The sequence below is a fragment of the Boleophthalmus pectinirostris genome, unplaced genomic scaffold (genome assembly GCF_026225935.1).
Source record: "Boleophthalmus pectinirostris isolate CB_2022bp ecotype Guang Dong unplaced genomic scaffold, ASM2622593v1 HiC_scaffold_22, whole genome shotgun sequence".
Taxonomy (NCBI): domain Eukaryota; kingdom Metazoa; phylum Chordata; class Actinopteri; order Gobiiformes; family Gobiidae; genus Boleophthalmus; species Boleophthalmus pectinirostris.
In genome coordinates this window covers 38960366-38982367 of record NW_026571190.1, presented here as the reverse complement: position 1 = coordinate 38982367, position 22002 = coordinate 38960366, and the positions used below count along the sequence as shown (strand labels likewise).

The window sequence follows — 22002 nt, the reverse complement described above, 5'->3', positions numbered from 1 at the left end:
TTCACAACAGCTCATGTTGAACGTCGTCGACTGTTTCTCTGCACTGTTGTGATGTGATTATTTTAATGATGATTACGATATCGTGTGACACCGAGCACACACACCGAGCCAAAGTCGTGTTATTGCAAAAACACAAATTGCTCAAAGTGATTTGCCAAATCAAGAAGAGCACAGCGTAATCACTCACACTTGGACTCGTCAAAAATAACACTACTGGTGTCATTTTGGAAAAGTGCAAATGTGGAGCTCAAAGACGTACAAATATTATTTGCTAAACATCACAATGCAACTGTCTGATGCAAGAAAAAATACGGTAAGATTTTGTAATATAAAAATTAAAATGTTAAATGCAAATTTTTATTTTTAAGCACGTTAGTTTGAAACCCGTGACGCCAATTATTACGTAAAAAATCAACGATCCGTGATTTCAACAATAACGTGTAGATAATAATAATAAATAAAAACGTTCTGAATTATTGCTATTAAACTTTATATATATTATGCAAATTAATTTCATCGTGACATTAGGGTAAATAAAACCACACGTGCGTAAATTGCATAATTTTACGCAATGACACAAAAACTAAGCGATGATATAAAATCCGCAAATCCTCCGCGTGTGTGTGAATGCGGATCCTGTAATCCAGTCCCGCGTTTGAGCCACAGATGTTCATGAAATATCAGCGCGCGGAGTAACGAGGCTCGGAGCTCATCAAGACGCGCACGAAGACAATGGCGTAAAAAAAATAAATAAAAAATCCGCACTCTATGTCGACACCGGGAAAACTTGTTATTCCAACCCACGCTCCTCTTGTTGCTCCCGGCCGCGTGCGTACGTACGTGCGTCAGGGCGCAGGGGAAATCAAGGCCCGCTCCGTGTGCAAATCCAGCGCACCGTCTCTATTGTCATATTGTCGTAAATAAAGACGGATGAGGGATTAACGCGCGCGGGATCGATACGCGACTGACGCAAAGCACGTACTGGACTGAAGCGTGTGTTTAAGTCGAGCCACAGGAGCTGCAGTCTGTGGGCCTCGTTGGCAAAGTAGCACAAACCGAACAGACCGAACGGAATAAGAATAAAAAACAAACGTGAGGTGAGTTGAAGAAGAGGGAATAAAAGTTGGCGTCGCCTTTTTGTGTTACTTTTACGCACGGGCGAATTTTCACAAAAAGAATCATTCCGAACACGCAGCGTCTGATTTCTTTCACTTCACATCAGATTTTACACCTTCAAATAAATGTTGGTATTTAAATTAAAATACAGCATGTACAGCCGAGTTTAACGTGACAGTAAAAACACGTCATTTAAGTAAAAATTGCACGTGCGGTTTGGTTTGATCTGCTCCTCTCGTGTCTCGTGTCCAGGCCCCGTGAACCTGAGCACCTCTGCGCATCTGGTGGCCCCCGCGGTGGTGGTCAGAGGCACTCTGTCCGTGACCGCCTCGGAGCTTTTCTTCGAAGTGGACGATGAGGAGCCGAACTTCAAGGCCCTGGACCCCAAGGTGAGAGTCTCGTGCCCGCGCGCACTGCGCCTCTGTCTGCGTCTCTCCCCCTGAAGAGCAGAGCTGCTCTGTTTACTACTGTTCTGCTCTTTGTTTGGACTCTTTTAACTAACAATAACTCTGAGTTATTTTTAAAGTCAATCTCTGTTGTTTTGATCTCGGTTTATAAAGAAAACAAACGTGTTTAGTGACGTGTCACGTCTTAATAATATCATTATGATCGTGTCATGACACGTGCTCCACGAGTGACGACACCACGAGCTCGAAATTATATCCAGTCTAATTAAAGTTTAGTCTCATATATATTTTTTTATCCACAGCATCAGGTTGAGTAATCATCTGTTGCAGTCTTTGGTGCAGATTGTGATAAGTTTTTGCGCAGTTGTTGATTTATAGATCAGGGTTAAAATGAACAAAATGCGGTTTTGTTCTGCGGCGCGGTGCGTCCTGACAGCTCATTTAAAAGCTCTTATCTGCGGACGAGCCACAGGTGGTTAGTGCTCGTTTATTGTCCATAACTGACTGTGAGCACGTGTGTGTGTGTATCTTGGTGTGTGTGTGTATCTCGGTGTGTGTGTGAGTGTGTGTGTCTCGGTGTGTGTGTGTGTATCTCGGTGTGTGTGTGTCTCGGTGTGTGTGTGATGGGTCGTCCTGATAACACTGAAGCCCGCGGCTCGTGCTTCAGGCCGCGGACCAAAACTCTTCCTCGGGCCTGAGTTTCAAATCGTCGCCGCTGGATTTTCTGTAAATTCCTTTTGTCCTCGAGGCTCTGGGCGCGGGTCTTTCACTTCACTTCACTTTGCTGCTGTTTCTAAACGCGCTCAGATTTTAGTTTGGCTAAATGTGCTGCATCAAGGTCAACACACGACGCATAATATAACTCCATTTGCAACATTTTATTAGCATTTCTTTTCAAGTCACATCATGAAAAACTCGAACTTGGCACGCTACATTAAATTTCACTGAACGATTCTGTGCATATATTTAAATTAAAGTTAGTTCACTTTGTGAAAACATTTAATAACGAAGACAACAAAAGGTTCATTTGTTTAAAATGTACCTTATTCTGTGTGGCAGTAGCCCAATTGTTCCGTTTTAAAAAAGAGTCTTCAGATGGCGTCCGGCCCACACACACACTATAATTTGTCCAGGCTCTTGGCGTTGGTCAGGATCTCTCGTGCTAGTCTCCACGTCTGCTTGGCGGCCGCCTCCAGGGCCGAGTGCGGTTTCCCCTGAAACAAGTCCAAGTTTGGCAGAAAGTAGTGCGGGCATCTGCGGCACTGCAGGCACGAGATGAGCTGCAGCAGGATCCCGTTGAGCCGGTCTCCCAGGCACGACTCGTCCCAGTCCGTCTCGCGGGGGTGTTTCTCGCACTCGTACAGCAGCAGTGTTTTCATGTGGTAGTTGTTCAGAGGTTGTCCGGGCAGCTCCAGGTGTCGGTCCCGCAGCGTCTTCAGCACCGACAGACACTTCTTCCTGCAGCCGCCCATCAGCAGCCTGTTCTCGGCCTCGCTGAACTGCAGCACCCAGGCGTCGCTCTCCGCGGAGCTCTGCTTCCCCGTCAGAGAGTAGCACTCTTTGGACAGCAGGTTAAAGCCCTCCGCTTTCACCTCGGCCACGCGGTTCGGTCCGGGCCACGGGATGTGCGGCAGCGGCCATTGGGCTGCGCTCCTGGGCCAGATGCCCGTGCATTTGAAGGCGGGAGTGATTTGTACCACGTAGCGCTCCCGGATCCTCAGTTTGACCTCGCTCGTGTCAGCCACCATCTTCACCACATCTCTGTAGCTGCATTTATCCACGGCCTGCGCCACTAAAGTCTGGAAACGAGAGCGGATCTTGCGCGCGGAGAGGTAGCCCGAGGCCGTGATGAACTCCACCCAGAGAGACATGCTCCTCTTTCGGCCGTCGCTCAGCTTCAGCACCGCGCAGCCCGGGAGCGAGCCGTCATCCACAAAGTTAAAGACGCCCATCTGGTTCAGGTACAGCACCACCTCGAACTCGTTGGGAGAGATGACCTCCATGCCCTCGTAGCGCGCGTCGATCTCGCTCAAGGAGCTGATGAAGCGCGGCTCCTGCACCTCCACCTCCTTCAGGACGTCCGACACCACTTTGCACACCTCTCGGATGGTTTTGGCTATGGCTCCTTTGCGCGTTTGGCATCTCTCGTTGTAGTATTTATTGAGCTGGTAGACCAGCTTAGCCTGCGTGGCGATCATGTTGGGGCAGAGGTCCGGGCTGTACACCGGAGAGTCGCAGTAAGTTGACGGATCCAACGCTTACCGGTGAAGCCCGAGGCGGGAGAAGACCAGCTCAATCCAAAAGTAAGTTTACTGCCGTTCAGCGGATGGACGTCAGCGCGAGGAGCAGGAAACAACGTAACGTGGGGCTAAATCTCAGTCCAGTTTAGATAACTTCCAGGTAAACACATATTCTGCTCGTGCGTCCTCTACCCACGTCCCGCGCGCGTGAGAGCACACGTCTCTTCGCTCTGCTCTTGCAGTGTCCACACTCAGCTGGAGCCGGACCTGTGTACTTTATGAATGGCTCCTTTAGAAGAAGAGGAAAGGGGCGGGCTTCTCTTCCTGCAATCATGTGCAGAGCTGTCAACGCAGCGGACCAATCAGAGGCGCGCGCTGCAGCTCCGAGCAGCGCGGGACGTCATGCCCCAGACTCGCAGCTCCAGACGGCGGACACTCTCTGCTCTTCCCTGGGCTCACCGGAGCGCGCGCTGGCCCCGTGTTTACGCGCGCTCCGGGGCCTGCCGCTGGTGCGTGTCCAGGGACGTGAGCGCGACGGGGCAACGTTTCATTTTTAACGCAGCGGCAACAGCTTCTGCTCTGCTGCCTTTCACACAGATGCACATTTGGTGTTTCACAGCTGCTGTTAAATCCACACAGACTCTTTTATTCTGTTCCTCTGGTCACTACAATCTTCAGTTTATCTGCTCGGTTATGAAGGTGCCCGTGAGCCTCTGATGTTTGTATCACTGCGCGTTTGTCCAAACCTCTGCAGATTTTTAGCTCAGCTCCTTGACTTTTGTGCAGAGAAACAAACGCGGCCAGACACACACACATGTTTATGCAACATAATTCCACGCTATTTCCGCTCCCCTTAAATAAATCCGTATTGTGTGTATTGAAATCGCGCGCGCGTTATTGATCGTGTGTACATTATTCCACAGATTGCAGACTTGTAACACACACACACACACACGCGGGGGGATCAGAAGGAGCTGGCGCCGCGTGCTTCTCCTCACACACTTAACACACTCTGGCGCAGCAAACGGCGTCCCCTTAAATAATTAAAGCGGCCATTATTCCCCCAGAACCGGCGCGCGGTCACGGGGACCCGAGCTTTTTACGCACGGGGCTCTGGGGTGCGCGTAACACACAAAGCGTATTTAGTTTTACGCGGTGGATAAAGACGCCCGTGCCTCTTCCTCTTGAGACTCTCTGTCGTCTTAACGAGGCCGCGGTCATTACCAGCGCGCCGCCATTAACTTAATTAGTCATTACGTTACGCACGGGTGTTTTGGTCGCATTTGCGTAATCGCCGTCGCTCAGATTTACATTTTTGACCGTCTAAAATCAGCGTCTCTCACAAAACACCCCTGACACAACGCAGAGCTGTTTTATTTTTATTTTTTTGTAGAGATGCAGAGCTGCAGAGCGCGGTGTGTTTGGCAAATTTCGTCGCGTCGTGCGCACTGACCGGTTCTCTCGCCCCGTGGGAACGCGCAGGCCTGCACGCATGGATGCCCTTCGATAAATTATTTGGACTCAGCCTGGAAGCTCAAACATGATTTCAAAAAACTGAATCAGAAATGTATGATGTTATTTTAATTAATCACATCCAACATGCAACAGTCAAATTTATCAAAGAATTATATTACAGCCAAAATTCCAGTGTAGTTTAAATAAAAAAACGTTTTGATTATAATTTTTCCTTCTTTAGTTTCACGGGTTATCTGGACACTGACGACGACACGACGTTTCCAAACAAATAAATTCCTAAATAAGACATTAAACTGCTGCTACGAAATAGACTTGACACAGAGCAGAGAGTGGAACCAGCTCCAAAATGTTTTCACTGATACGAAGCGTCCAGCACAGAAACGAGAGTCAAAAAAATCGGCTGCGAACGTTTAGACAGAAAAAAGATGAACTCGCCTCCCCTCTGTAAACGCATTTTCTGGGATTTATCATTTAGTTTCGGAGTCATCGAGAGTTTGACTTGAGCTCTGATTCGCAAACGAGAGTCTGTAGATGTGCCAGAAGGTTTTTCAGAACACAGATTTAAATGTAATAATTCGTATTTTTGCTTTAAATTTATCGTAGTTTCAAATCGTAAAAGCGTGTCTCCTTTAATTGTGTTTATGCAATCCATTCCCATCTTTCATTACCTCCGAAATGTTTCTGGTTTGTAAGTTTTGTCTTTAGTAAATTAATGAATCGACATTCAAAGTGTAATTAAACTTAAATTATGAATGAATTATCGGGAAATTATGTTATTTTGGATGGAGATTGTGAACCCAGCCGTGACAATTTCCAATTTCAGAGCCAAAACTGAAGCTGAGATTGTGTTTAAACTCCAAAAACGGTTTCTCTGGTTTGAAAAATTGCCCAAAAATGTATTTATTTTTTTGTTACCATCTTCTAGAAGTATTATATGTGACAATAATGTATAAAAGATAATGTTTTGATAGCTGGAAAATACATTTGGAAATTAAATCTTCAAATTCTTCTTCAGTGAGCATATGCGGTAAACTTAAAGCTGCACTATGTAACTTTTTTTGGGTGATGGTTTTGCGTGATACGTTTTTTAAAAGTGTGGAAAGTCTTCAAAACTATAATAAAGTCTATAAAGAACGTATGTGTTACAAACCTCGCTGGTGTCACTTCCAATCCAGATTTTGAGAAATTTCGATAAGAAAACATCAAAATTCAGTCTTTATTACGAACACGGAAGATCTGGTTCATAGTTTCTGAAAGTAAATGGTAAAAAATAAAGCTTAAAACTCTGCACAGTGAGTAAATAGTTATAAAAACAACATAGCGACCACTATAACTTATGGCAGGAAAATGATTATAATTCCGTGTTTCATGTTTCTCCACTCTGTATTCATTTTAAAATATCAGAAATCAGACACAAATTGATACGAAAACAAGCATAGGAACTAGTAATTTGTGTGTAAAAAGAAGGAAATATTACAAATGTCATTGGAGATTCCGGGATATAAGTTAAGTTCAGTTACAAAACATTAAGAAATAAAACTATGCAGTGAGTAAATAGATATAAAAACAATATTCTGGCCAATAGTGACTCACGGCAGGAAAGTGATTGTAATAAAAGTCTAAAATTTCTCGTCATACACTGTATTTGTTTAAAAAATATCAAAAATCAGACACTAATTGATACTAAAACAAGCATCAAAACTAGTCATTTCTATAGTTCTCATATGAAAAAAGAACAAAATATTACAAAGTGTCATTGGAGATTCCAGGAGAAGTTCAGTTACAAAACATTTAAGAACTAAAAATCTACACAGTGATTATAAAAACTAAAAATATTTTGGTGAAATAGTGGCTCACGGCAGAAAAGTGATTGTAATACCAGTCTGAAATTTCTCGTCACGTACTGTATTTTTTGAAAAAATGTGGAAATCTGACACTAATCGATACTCAAACAAGCATCGAAAACTAGTAATTTCTACAATACCCATATGAAAAAAAGAACAAAATATTACAAACGTCATTGGAGATTCCAGGAGAAGAGTTAAGTTTAGTTACAAAACGTAAAGAACTAAAACTCTACACAGTGAGTAAATAGTTATAAAAACAACACAGCGGCCGTTAGTAGCTTATGTCAGGAAAGTGATTCAGCTCAATTTAATTCAATTCATCTTTATTCTGAGCTCATGGTCCATTTTTAAAACAGACCAGGACAGTGACGAAGCAAAACAAACATTTATGGTTTTTAAAGACAACCACACCAGTGTCTCCACATATTAGACTGATATTGTGTCGCTCTGAATCTCAAATTTGTGAGTGACGTTATTATTTCTTTGTCTGATTTGTTCAGTCTGCAGATAAAACTGTACATTAAAGTTCTTAGTGGAGCTTGCAGAGTGTTCACTCGTGCAGCAACAAACATCACAGTCGCACTCGTCCATCAACTGTAAAACCAGTGTCATATTTCTCCTCATGTATTTATTTAAAAATATCAAAAATCAGACACTAATCGATACTAAAACAAGCATCGAAACCAGTCATTTCTGTAATGCCCATATGAAAAAAAGAACAAAATATTACAGACTTCACTGGAGATTCCTGGAGATGAGTTAAGTTCAGTTACAAAACATAAATAAATAAAAAAAAACAAAAACCTCTACACGGTGAGCAAATAGTTAGAAAAACAACATGGTGACTCAATTCAGTTCATCTTTATTGGTCCATTTTTAAAACAGACCAGGACAGTGAAAAAACAAAACAAACATTTATGTTTTTAAAGACAACCACACCAGTGTCTCCACATGTTGGGCTGATATCTCACACTGAATGTCAACATTTGTGAGTGACGTTATTATTTCATTGTCTGATTTGTTCAGTCTGCAGATAAAACTGTACATTAAAGTTCTTAGTGGAGCTTGCAGAGTGTTCACTCGTGCAGCAACAAACATCACAGTCGCACTCGTCCATCAACTGTAAAACCAGTGTCATATTTCTCCTCATGTATTTATTTAAAAATATCAAAAATCAGACACTAATCGATACCAAAACAAGCATCAAAACTAGTCATTTCTGTAATGCCCATATGAAAAAAAGAACAAAATATTACAAACGTCATTGGAGATTCCTGGAGAAGTTCATTTACAAAATATTTAAGAACTAAAACTCTGCACAGTGATTATAAAAACAATACGGTGATCAAGTTTCCAGCTTACGGCAGGAAAGTGATTATAATAAAGTCTCAAAATTCTCATCATATACTGTATTTTTTGAGAAAATTCAGAAGTCTGACACTAATCGATACTAAAACAAACATTCGAAACTAATCATTTCTATAATGCCCATGAAAAAAAATAACAAAATATTAGAAACGTCATTGGAGATTCTAGGAGATGAGTCAAGTTCAGTTTCAAAACATAAAGAAATAAAACTACACAGTGAGTAAATAATTATAAAAACAACACGGTGACTCAGTTCAGTTCAGTTCTTCTTTATTGGTCCATTTTTAAAACGGACAAGGACAGTGACAAAACAAAACAATGAACGTTTATGTTTTTAAAAGACAACCACACCAGTGTCTCCACAAACTGATATTGTGTCGCACTGAATCTCGAATTTGTGAGTGACATTATTATTTCGTTCTCTGATTTGTCTGCAAATAAAACTGTACAGTAACATTCTTAAAGTGTAACAAACATCTCAGTCGCACTCGTCCATCGACTGTAAAACCACACGGCAAAAAAACAAAACCCAACCAAGTTCAGACGACTTGAATTAAGAAAATTTCATCGCGATTTGAGTCAATTTCCCTTGACAAGTAAAATGATCCACCGATGGAACAAGACTGAAGATAAAAAAAACAACAACGACGAAAACAAAACAAAATCTAATGGTGCTTGAATGAAGAAAAACACTTATTTCGTCGGTAGATAATTCCACTTGTCAAGTCAAATCGACTCGAAAACAAAGCAAAATGTTCTTAATTTTAGTCATTTTAACTTGCTTTGATATGACTTTTCTGAAGCAGTCTCAAATTTCTCACATATTTACTTAAAAATCTAGAAAACCAGACGTTTATCGACGCTGAAACAAGCATCGAAACTGAACTAGAACTCAAACTAAAACTGTACGCAGCGAGTAAATAGTCCCTAAAAACAACACGGCACGGCAACAGTAGCTCACGGCCGGAAAGTGATTGTAATGCCCGTCTCATATTTCTCCGTGATGTATTTTTGGAAGCTTAATAGACGTAATGGAGCTCGCTCATCTCTGCTCTGAGTCATGAGAAATTATGTTTAAAATACGTTCAAATTTACCCATTCTTCTTCTTCTCTTTCTGCGTTTCCAGCGTCCCATTACACCAGCCTTTTGGAAACTAAAAGACACGAGTCCAAAAAAAGAAGATAGAAGCGTCTAGACGTTTTCTTTTTTTGGTCGGACTGTTTATCATGGGAATTCGGGGAGATTAATGCGCACCACTTGAAGAGCTGAAGTCCAAATATTATGAAATCCATGTTAACCGAAGCCTAATGATAAAATATAGGAATGAGCGCAATCATTTTTAATCCGTTTTGGCTTTTGCTTTACCGCCGTTTCTATCTCTGTGTAAAATCTGGAACGACTCGCGTGTTTTTAGCAACGATAATTTGCCAATACATCTCGTGACGCACTGGTAGTCCGTTTCGTTTACCGCCGTCGACCGAGATTTATGACTCCATTGTGTCATTTTTATTCTGTCGCCGTGGTGATGTGTGATGGTTTTGGCTGGTTAGTTACTTGTCAAAAATATCAAAAATCAGACACTAATCCATGCTAAATCTCTTATCGAAGCGAGAAAAGTGACCAAAATTCGACTAAATCAAGACCAGCTTTGTAATTTTCGACATTTATTTGTATTTTACAGTTATTTTGGCACATATATATTAATGTTTTTATAAATCTATTAACGTTTTATCACTCGAGACAAGACCGAGTCCAAACGCGGTCGAGTCCGAGACAGCAAATTAACGATCTCGAGGCCGATCTCGAGCACTATGACACTACCACATGGGAATATATAAGAAAGTACTATGATTTAATGTTGAAAATCACATTCTATTGTCTAAAAAAAGAGTGTTTTTAATGTTTTTAATCGCTATCGCTTAATGTGATGATACAGTACGAATATCGTGGGCCGCTGTATCGATATATCGCCAAGAGTATTTTTTGGTATATTTTAATAAATTATTTTGTTACAGCTACAGTTTTGTTGCTTGTTTAGACGAAGGAAACTCGTGATTAAAATGTTTGTGTTTAATTTGAACTTTGCACAAGAAGTGGTTTAACAACAACTTTTAGTATCACAGACATGATTTAGTCATGATTTTTTACTAAAACTGAATCGGATTGATTTGAAATATATCGTATGGAACTGGAAGTGCACTGTATTGAGATATGTATCGTATTGTGGCCTATATATCAATATATGTATCGTATCATGGCCTATGTATCTCGATATGTACTGTATTATGGCCTATGTATTGTATTGTGGTCTTTGTATCGAGATATGTGTCATATCGTGGCCTATGTATCAAAAAAAAGTATTGTATCGTGGCCTATGCACCAATCTATGTATCATATTATGGCCTATGTATTGAGGTACGTATCGTATCGTATCATGGCCTACATATTGTATTGTGGCCTATGTATTGAAAGAAGTATCAAAATATTTATCATATCGTAGCCTTTGTATCGTGATATGTAGTATATTGTGGGCTGTGTATCGAGATATGTATCGTATCGTGGCCTATGTATCGAGGTATGTATCGTATCGTGGCCTATGTATCGTATCGTGATATGTATCGTATCGTGGCCTATGTATCGAGGTATGTATCGTATCGTGGCCTATGTATCGTATCGGCAACTTCTTAACGATACCCAGCCCTGATTATCATGATAGTATCAGGATCAGTATTATGTTTCATCTCTGTTCTTTAGCACCGAAATTACATTTTTAATTTAAATTTTCGTATCGTGAAAACACACTTCAGCAGACGGCCGGAATGTTCCACAGCGAGGCATTAAAAAAAAGCTCATCTTAAACAGGCGGACGGCACCACCGGGGAAAAGCTCCAGGTCAGATCTGCGGAGGGGCGATTCGGTTTCTGCGGGACATTCCAGGTTAAACAAAAACACAGGGGGTTTTTTAAGCTCCGTTACAAAAGCGTTGGGCTTTTTAACACTCGACGTCTTCATCCTAATAGGCTCCCCTGACAAACTCGAGCCGTGAGCAGATCATTTTCTTGTAGGTTTCAAACAGGAAATATTTCTTCAACATCTGGCGGCTGACAAATGGATCCCGGTGTTGTGGTGTTCTAAACGGTGCTGTAAAATGACTGTCAGAAGAATGGTTCCAGCGGCCTGAAAATCTCCATGAATCACCCCCAGACCACAGCTGATGGGCCCGGACGACGAAGAGGAGGAAGAAGAGGAGGAGGAGGAGGAGGAGGGGGCGCGGGTATTTAGAATGTCGATGTGAATGTTATCGAACGGCTTCTGTGCCAACAAGACCAACCAAACACAGTCCAAGTACAAGAAGTAGAAGGAGTTTGTTAATTCCGAATGAATTGTTTACGTGGAAATAATAATTCTGAATTGAGGTTTACGTGGAAAACGCGTTAAATCGTCTTTATTTAATTCCACTCATTCGTCTGCGGGTGGGGAAGGTTCTGATTGACGTCGACCGGAAGAAAACGCACTTCAGCTGCTACCGGCTTTTTTGTCATGTCGGTTTGTCGTTACGTCACGGACACAAACACGATCTAAACGCAGTCGGACAAACTGAACATGTAACATCTGTTTGAATGTGAGAACTTTGTAGGTCAAGTTCAGTTTTGTTCTTTGCCCCTTTGTCCCTCAACACACTGATACAGAGGACGGATAGAGGCATAGAGCGACACAGCGAGATATATACATACATATATATATATATATATAGAGAGAGAGAGAGAGAGACATAGATATATAGATAGGTAGATAGATATATAGATCTGTGTCTGTCAATATAGATAGATATTGATATATATAGATAGATAGAAATATAGAGAGAAATATAGAGAGATGGAGAAATGTATATATAGATATATATCTATATAGAGATAGATATATACAGATAGATATATAAATAGATATAGATAGATAGACATAGATATAGATAGAACTAGAAAAGCAGTCAGAGAGCGCAGACCTCCGCCAAGGACTACCCCCATTTTTTTATATAATTTGCGATAAAATCAGTCTTCTGGATCAGATCCGGATCAGCCTTTGGAATATGAAAGAGGATCCCATTGTCCATCCCTGAGTCAAATTTCATGGGGTTTGGTCAATAATTAACCTGAGATATTGAGAAACAAAATTTTTGGCCCCATTTACCACAATGTTAACAAAAATTTCAAAGTGATCCAGAATCCAGGATTTCTTCTGGATCACCCCCAAAATGAAATCAGTTCTTCCTTTTCACATTTCCAACAAATCCTGAAAATTTCATGAAAATCGGTCCATAACTTTTTGAGTTATGTTGCTAACAGACAAACAAACAAACAAACAGACAAACAAACAAACGCCGGCAAAAACATAACCTCCTTGGCAGAGGTAAATATAGAGAGATATAGAAATATATAGAGATAGATAGATATTCATTCATCTTAAAACACAATGTGACTGGGTTTAGTGAGGGATCTGTTTGGTTGTTAAATTGACGTTTCTCTATGTTTATGTTTAATGTCTGTTTGTGTCTTTGTAGTTCGTCTTATCGTTTTTGTGTTTCTGTTTTAAATACGTTGTGTTGTTTTTGTGTCGTTTTTGTTTTGCTCGTTAGCGTTTTTGCGACTTGTTGTTGTATTCTTTGGATGCTAGGGATCCCCCTCGAAAACGAAGCGACTCACCTCAAGGCTCTTTTCCTTAATAAAATAAACGTAAAAAGAGAGAGATGGATAAAGAGACAGAGATATAGATGGATGGATAGATATAGATGCAGATACATAGACAGATATATTGATAGGCAGATACTTCATTAATCCAGAAGAAAATTCACAGTTCAACAGCAGCAAAGCAAAGACACAGAGAAGACATTTTGAGTCGTCCGTCCGTCGTGTCACTCGTCGGCTCCAGGCGCAGAGGTGTTGACAGAGTGAGCCGTGCCCCGGATGTGCCCAGCTGCTCTCCTCTGAACGCGGGCACAGAGCTAATGGCCTGGCACCTGTTCTGGTGACGGAGCGGGTGAAGTCAGAGCAGATGTGCCCGTGTGCCCCTCCACCAGCCCCTCTCTGTCCGGACTCCCCTCATTAACACACCGCGCGGAGTTATCGTTGCACGTTTTCCGTTTATTTTTCCCAGAGACTTTACGAAAACGTCAAATATTAAGAGTTTAACGGCGTCGCTGTGGCTCGTTTTCTGTTTTGTGACGTCATGTACCCCCTTTTTACGGACGACGTTCAACAATCTTTACTGAAGTGACCCAAATCCGATTTTTTTTCGCCCCTGTACTCCTGTATCTGATCTTTTATTGACAGTCTGAGCGACACAGATCTGATTTTTTTTCGAATGTGCCCCAGGACACTTGGATACGTGCTCCTAAAACCGATACATATCTGATCTTTTGGCACGCGACTTCAGTCTGAACGGTCAGGTCGCATTCATCCCACCTACACGTCAGGCTCGGAGTCTCGTCAATGGAGGGAAAGCGAGGTTAGAGAGTTTATTAATATTTCAGAGGATCGTTGTATTCAGGACAAATTGGACAGGTCTTATCAGAATCGGGTTTTTCAAATGATTGTCATAGAAATGTCAGAGCGCGGATACAGTCGGTCCTGGCTCCAATGTCAATGAAAAATAAACAGTCTGGGAGTCAAAAACAAGGAGCCTAAAGACTCAAACAAACGAAGCGGCTGTGGACGTGTAACCTGAACATTTTACCAAGAACTGCACCGGATTTTAGGAGATGAGCCCAGAGTTTAGGTGACTTATAGGAGTGTGCAAAAATATTTAAATATTGACATACAGTATCGATATCGTGGGCTGCTGTATCGATACATCGCCAAGAGTATTTTTTGGTATATTTTGCTTAATTATTTTGTTACAGCTACAGTTTTGTTGTTTGTATAGAGGAAGGAAACTTGTTTATGCGACGCATTTGACATTTTCACTGTTTTGATGATTAAAATGTTTGTGTTTCATATGAACTTTGCACAAGAAGAAGTGGTTTAACAAAAATTTTTAGCATCACAGCCATGATTTAGCCTTTATTTTTTATCGTACCCAATCGAAAGTGTAATGTATCGAGGTTGTATCGTATCGGCAACTTCTTAATGGTACCCGGTCCTTGCGACTTCCGTAAACACTGAACATGCTCGCCGTGTGTGACGTCGTCGTGTTTCCGGTGCTCATGCGGGACAATTTTGGGGCGTTTAAAGTTCACACTGGAGATCACATACAAGTCTCATTTAACTGGAAATGTGAACGACCTCGCAAAAAAATCCGAATTGAGCATTAAGTCCTTCCTGCAGTCTGAATGTAATCTTATTATTGCTTCAGGAATTGCTGTCCTCGACGCTAAACAACACTTAGGCGCCCTTGGAAATTCAACTCAAAACAACTCAAGAAATCTAGGAGCATTTTTGGATGTTTCGGTGTCTTTAGAAGATTGTTTCCCAAAGACTTGGTCGTGATCCTCAGGTGGGTCGTAAGAGATTTTTTTTTTTGGGTCGCCTTGTCACGATCTCCATGTAGGTCCAGATTGGCTTTTTATGGATGACTTTTATTTCTGGTTCAATTACCAGTGTTTCCCGCATCATTTAGGGCGACCGCCTTGACAACAATTGCCCCCCGCCTTGATTACGTCTCTTCAAACCACTTTAATCCTCGCAAAACTATGGTCATTGTTTAAAACTTGAGTAATACTAATTGTTCAGAGAGACACGATCACTCAGTCAACAATAAAACATCCTCATCAATGGTCACAAATTTATTTTACGAATAATGTCTATTGACTTTGGTCGTGAATTGTGAATTTGTGACTTTTGAAATATGGATCCCCAGAAAAAAAGTTGGGAAACAATGATTGAGAACACCACTCTCGAAACTCAACTCACTCAAAACCGCTTTTTCAAACTGCGAAACATGTTTAAACTTCGCACGATGATTTCTAAAGCTGAGGTAGAGATGATAATCCATGCATCTGTGTGTTTCTGATGATGTTTTTTATCTTTTGTATGTGAAGCTCTTTGTGACCTTTGTCTGTGAAAAGCTTTGTAGAAATAAACTTTACTTACTTAAGCAGCTACATGAAAACTCGTTTCTGAAACACTGTTGTTCTAAAGGTGTATTGTGTTACTTTTCTGGTGGAGGCTCCGTCAATTGCTTTTTTTTTTTGGCAGAGATTTTATTGGATGGATTTTCTTATTCATGGAGACCAAACCAGACCAAGTTACAGGTCAGATCTGTGGAGAGGCGACCCCCGCTCACTGTCAAAATATAGTATGAGTAGTGACATATCCATAAAAACAACCAAAAATTTAGTGAACGTTTAAGCCTTAAAACAAGACTCAGTGACATGTTTTAATAACTTTGCTTCCTGTCGTCATTAGTCACCACTTCTCTAATTAGCCTCGAGCTTTCAAACTTTTATTTTTGTTTTTTTGGAAAATGTACGGGGGAAAAAGGAATGAGTAATTTGCTCCCGTAATCAGGGAGTGGGCGAACACTGTTCAAGTCTGTTATATCTGTTTGAGGAAGTGGTGTCATACTTTTAGATGATTGGCATAATCTAGGCTCAAAGCTGATTGGAGGGTTTGAGGAGCTGTTCCCCGGGGAAGATGTTACACTCTGAAGTGCAACATGTGTACACGGTTTATTAATCTTGGACATTTTTTGTCTAACTTTAGTCATTATGTTTGGGGAAGTGTGTTAAGGTGAGGTCATTGTGGACAGTTTTGCACTAACCAACTTCACAATCAACTAGAAATGTCTGTTGTTTTTAGGAGTGTAATGGTAAATGTATTCGTGCTTTGGTTCGGTGCAGGTTCTTGTTTTTGGCTCGTTGCCACTACATGTGCAGCTATACGGAAGACTTGGCTCTTTAATATTCATGAGGAAACTTGTTCGTGACTGGGGCAGTGTTTCCCGCGGCGCTTTATAGTTAGAGCGACTGCCTTGACAACAACTGACCCTGCCTTGACTACGTCCCTTTGAACCACGTGAATCCTCGCAAAACTATGGTCCTTACGCCCTGGTCCTCACTTTCTCCGCCCCCACACACACATGCGCGACAACTCGACCCGCCTATCGAAAGTGTGTTTTCAGCCTCTGGGGACGTTGTAAAGGCAGAAAATCTGCACTCACTGCAGACAATCTGGACAAGTTTGTTTCTTCTGGCCAAAAATAGGAGTTAGTGCTGTTCTTTACTTTTTGAAAAGTTTTGTTTACAAGGAATTTATTTTTTTTTATAATATTTCATAAATTTGTTGCTTAGTTGAGAATATTTTATTAAACTCATTAGCAGCAAGCACCAAGCAGCACTTTGAATTTATTTTATTTTCTCGTATGTATAATGTTAAAACAAATTGTTGATTTCATAAACACACAAATAAACAACAAGCAAATGGTTGCATTTTGCATTTTGGTCCCAAACTGTATTGAAAATGAACTGAACCGTGTCCTCAAAACTGAGGTACGTACAGAACCGTGATTTTTGTACCGGTGCACCTCTAGTTGTTTTGTAAAAACTTTCTAATGCAAGAATTAATTTAAAGGTCCTATATAACACAAGATTGACTCTTGTGAGCTTTAAGTCACGTTATAATGTTTTTACCTCCTCAAAAACAGACCTAGAGTTGTGTTTTGTTTCAGTCACACACACACATTTGAGTAATACTTTATTATTAGTCTGTCTACATCTCAAAATGTTCTGTTCCGTTGTGATGTCATGTAATAGTTTTCAAGTTAACACCTTCTTTTACTTTTAGTTCGTAGAGATTAGAAATTGCAGAGCTGAAATCATCCAAATGATTCTATTGAAGGTGTGTGGAGTTTAAAAACACAGTGGAGCACTTCTTGTATATTAATAATATAATATTAATAGTATAATATTTGTATAGGAGCACTTCTCCTACCATAAGTCTGCAGGGTTTTTGTGTTAAACATGTGTGAATGTAACAAAACACAACTCCACTTCTGAGGAAACTGAGATCAGAAAATAGTGTAACATGAGCCCTTTAATATTTGAACTTGTTCTTTCGGGCTTCGACGGTGAACAGGCTCTGATTTGGTAGATTTTTGTGCTGGATGCCCTTCCTGCTGCAACCTGAGACACAACACCAGTATTTGCCCACAGGCTACGTTTGAACAAGCCGCCTTTGACTAGCCCGATTCATCAGACTGTTTCACTTCATGGAAACCGTCTGACCTCACAGTGTTAGGGTTCGTTCGCTCCACAGTAGGCGGGTGCTTTTTATTATTTAACCAATCGCTGCTATTTGGTCGTGACGTATGTAATGCTCCAAATCCCGTAGGAAGAAGGACAATAACGTCTTTCCCCTTGATAAAATTCAACCAAACATTCTCTTTGTTCCGGCTTTAAATCCTCGATCTCGGGAATCGTTGACAACACAGAACTGTCTGTCTCTTCGCTGATTGGCTGGTGCCCGAACTCGCACTTCTGGGGTTTTTGCGGACCGTCTAGTGTATTCTGATTCCTGACCTAGTCGCTGGAGAGAAATGAAATTGAGCGGAGCCTGGCTATTCTTTGACACCATGTGTAAGAACAGGGGTGTCCAAACTTTTTTTTAATCAAGGGCCACATATCTAAACACAGACGAAGCAGAGGACTGATCGAGGGCTGTAGACTGGTGCTGAATACAGTGAATAATTGAAATTTGTGCATGTTCAAACACTTTAGAATGAGTCGTCAGTCTTTATTTACGCTAAGGTCCTTAAAACCACACACTAAATATTAAACACTGGCTTTATCAAGGTAGATTTTCAAAGAACTTGAAGTAAAAGTAAATTTTTTAATTGATGCAAGGTCATTTGGGTCAATACACCTGGGAGCCTGAGGGCCAAGAAAAATTTGTCTGAGGGCCGCATTTGGCCCACGGGCCATAGTTTGGACATGCCTGTGTAAGAACATATGTTTAAAGCTGCGTTGTGTAACTTTTCTTGTGATTCTTGGGTTCGCCAAAAGCTTTTCTCCATGGAAATGTTATTGATTTGTCCAAAATGTTTCACAGTATGACTTTAAACCTTTCTATCTTCATGGAGACCAAACCAGACCAAGTTACAGGTCAGATCTGTGGAGAGGCGACCCCGCTCACAGTCAGAATGTCTGTTTTTTTTAGATATTTTTGAGCGATAAAACCACCTGTAATTGAATAAATGTGAAGCAGAGCTGTTTAATGTCACACTGTGGAACATTCCAGGCAGATCGAATGCAAATCCATAGAAAAAGGCAGGTGATGTACCCCAAAAAGTTACATAGTGCAGCTTTAAACAGTAAGAAAGAAGCTTACTTTTCTTCCAGGTCAAAACCGTGTTCTTAGAAAACATAAAACACAGTAAAAGTTCTTAACGATGTGTTTTATCGCCCTAATCTCGCAAAATAAAGATTCTTTCTCAAACTTTTGCGCCGCTAATTCCCCAACTTTTTAATAGCTTTGGAAATTATCTTGAAATGTGTGCCGCTAATTATTCTCTCTAAAGGTCGACGTCCAAGTTTGTGCCGCGTGCAGACCAGACGGACCCCCGTTGCAAACACATTGGTAACTCCAATTAGCGGGGGCGGTGACGGCTTCCCGGGGTTCGCTCCCGCCTCAATGGATGGTCACTCAGTCAGAGCAAAGCAGCGTGTGATGTAGCGGCGAGTCGGTCCCCCTCCCCACCCCCCCCCCCCGCTCCCCCCCCCGCCGGGCCTCGCTCCGCCGAACCCTCACGGCCGCCGGGGACGACCTTCGGCTGCAGCTGCCAATCACCGAGAGCCGTGGAGGGTATTGATTTTCCAGTTAGGCTCTAAGTAGTGTGCGCTATGAGGCTAACGGGCGACGGACGGCGAGCAGGTACGTCATTATCAACGGGACCAGGGACGCCGCCGCCTTCACTCACTCGCGCACGTTCGTTTTACCGTCGTCCGTGTCCCGTCTTCATGCTGCTCTGACGGATTGCGTTCAACGATGCTCGATAAATTACCGAGGCGGGCGAACTTTTGGACGGACGGCTTCGGGTGACCTTCCGTTTGTTCTTTCTCTTGTGTTATGTTAATGCAGACGTACGGTAAAGGCAACTTCACATCGAGTTTGTGTTCGAGATCAGTTGGATAAAAGTGAGACGTGACTGATGAGTATAGTAAATTATTTGATAGTCTGATGAAGAGTGTCCGTGTACGAGTTGTTCTTTTAGATTTCAGAAGAATTAAGAACGAAAAACAATAAAATACGAAAACAGTTTGTTGTTTAATTTTTGCGTTTTATTGTCAAACAAAAAAAAAAAAAACAGATTTCAATCTCTATTTCCAGTGTTTAATTTAAAGTCTTTAGTGTTTAGTTTAAAGTCTCAGATTGGCGGCCGTTCTTCCTTCAGTACTTTTATTTAAACTACCGTATTTTTCGGACTATAAATCTACGGAAGCCGAAAGGGGTCACAACAAACGCAAAGGCCGCAACAAATACAAATGCGACGACACAATAAAAAGCCACAACACACCAAAAAAAGCTACAACACAGCAAAAAAACACAACACAGCAAAAAAAGCTACAACGGAACTGACCGCGCGACTCTATTTTAATGCAAACGCCGCAACAAATACAAACGCCGCAACACAAACGCAAATGCCACAACACATTAAAAAGCCACAACACTTTAAAAAGCCACAACACATTAAAAAGCCACAACGGAAGTGACCGTGGGACTCTATTTTAATGCAAACGTCGCAACAAATACAGACGCCGCAACACAAACGCAAATGCTGCAACACATTAAAAAGCCACAACACATTAAAAAGCCACAACGGAAGTGACCGCGGGACTCTATTTTCCGAAGGACCCATCAAGCGGCAAGAGAAGAAGAAGAACTACAACGTGAAAAGTAAAGGAACGGAAAAGTAAAAGTTGGAAAGTAATTTATTGTTTTATCATTATTCGTTTCGCGTTGTAGTTCTTCTACAGACAAAAATTTGTCTTAGGGCCGCATTTGGCCCACGGGCCATAGTTTGGACATGCCTCGTCTAGTGTGTTTTGATTCCTGACCTAGTCGCTGGAGAGAAATTAAATTGAGCGGAGGCGCTAGGTTCTTGGGCAAATCCTGCTCTCGACATTTACATAATTTGTATCGTGGTCAGATCCATTCCAGCTCCTACTGATGAATACTGTTGCTGTGTCCTTAGGCAAGACACTTAACGCACCGCACCCTCAGTGTCTGTGTACACTGGTATATAAATGTCTAATCTTTGAGTGCCTTGAAGGTGGAAAAAAGTGTATAAAAGTCACCATTTACACATGATGAAACTCTACGGACCCTTCGCAGACATTACAGCAAAAGCCGAATAATTATTTTTCACGTGACCTTTTCCGCCGTTGAGATTCAGCGCGACGGTCCTGCACTCCATCAGGAAACCCCCAATTATTATGAAAGCGCTTCCACACTTTGCTTAAACGCTTCTGCCGTGTCACCGCCGAACCCGAGAACCTCCGGGAGCTCGTACGTGACGCGTCCAAATAACGAGCCGCGATTTAAGCCCGTTTTCGGAGATAAAGCGAGCGACCGTGGACCCGTAAACGTCCGCTCCACTGCCGTTTCCCCTCAAGTATAATTAACACTGAACCATAATCTCCCTCGGCCTTCGTGTTTCGTCGACGTTCGCGGTTTGTATCTGGTCTTGTTCGCGTGCGTTTAACCCGGCGACGATGAACTCATTTGGGGCGGTGAGGTCAGCGGTCGCCACATGTGAACCGTTTTAAGAGACTCGTTAATGACGCCGTTCAAAGCTTTGGGAGAATCTTGTTTCTTATTCCTCCGCCGGCCAAAGATCTTTTTTTTTTTTTTCTTTTTCAAACCCGGTTTTTCTGGACTGCGTCAAAATCTGACACCGAAGGAGCCGTCCAAGGAACCTGCACTGTTTCGTCCCGCTGTGGGTTTGGGCTTTCTGCAGTAGATTAAATAGTCGTGGGATCTTGTGTAACTTTTCGGTTGTGGGTCCGTCACCTGCTTGTTTTTACGGATATGTCATTCCTCTGCCTGGAATGTTCCGCAGTGTGACGTTAAACAGCCCTACTTCACATTTATTCAACTTCAGGTGGTTTTACAGCTCAGAAACACCAAGAAAAACAGGCAAATCTGAAATCTAACTTGGTCTAGTTTGGTCTCCATGATGATAAAAAGGTTTATTTACCAGACATCTTCATGAAAAAAAGCCTCTGACCAGAAAAGTTGCACTATGTACCTTTAAATAGTCGCGAAATCTTTTATATTTTAAAGGTATATTCCCCTACAGATTACAGATTACATACCCCAAAATGTAGTTTGTTAAGGAATCCATTAAATTATTTAAAGTGAGTAATTATAATCTGAATACTTTGGATTACTTGATTTGTTGTAGAGAAGCAAAGACGAGGGAATCTTCACATGAGATGTTTTGTCTGATAAAAGAAAATAAAAAGCCCAGATTTTACTGAACCAAATTAAAAATATTATTGATAGAAGAAGAGGAGACACGTCCACACAGCAGGATTTAGTCCTGTTAAATCCTGA

General features: G+C 41.6%; 2 protein-coding genes across 2 annotated transcripts in view; one reads left to right on the top strand and one right to left on the bottom strand.

Moving 5' to 3' along the window:
• The window catches only part of lrba (LPS responsive beige-like anchor protein), a 702007-nt gene that overhangs the window by 453927 nt on the left and 226078 nt on the right, over positions 1–22002 (top strand). The window contains 1 exon segment of the mRNA XM_055158186.1: positions 1369–1505. Coding sequence (XP_055014161.1) covers positions 1369–1505 — 137 coding nt within the window.
• Positions 2383–4196, bottom strand: mab21l2 (mab-21-like 2). Its single transcript, XM_020927560.2, has one exon. The coding sequence runs from the start codon at positions 3719–3721 to the stop codon at positions 2642–2644; it is 1080 nt and encodes a 359-aa protein (XP_020783219.2). The 5' UTR covers positions 3722–4196; the 3' UTR covers positions 2383–2641.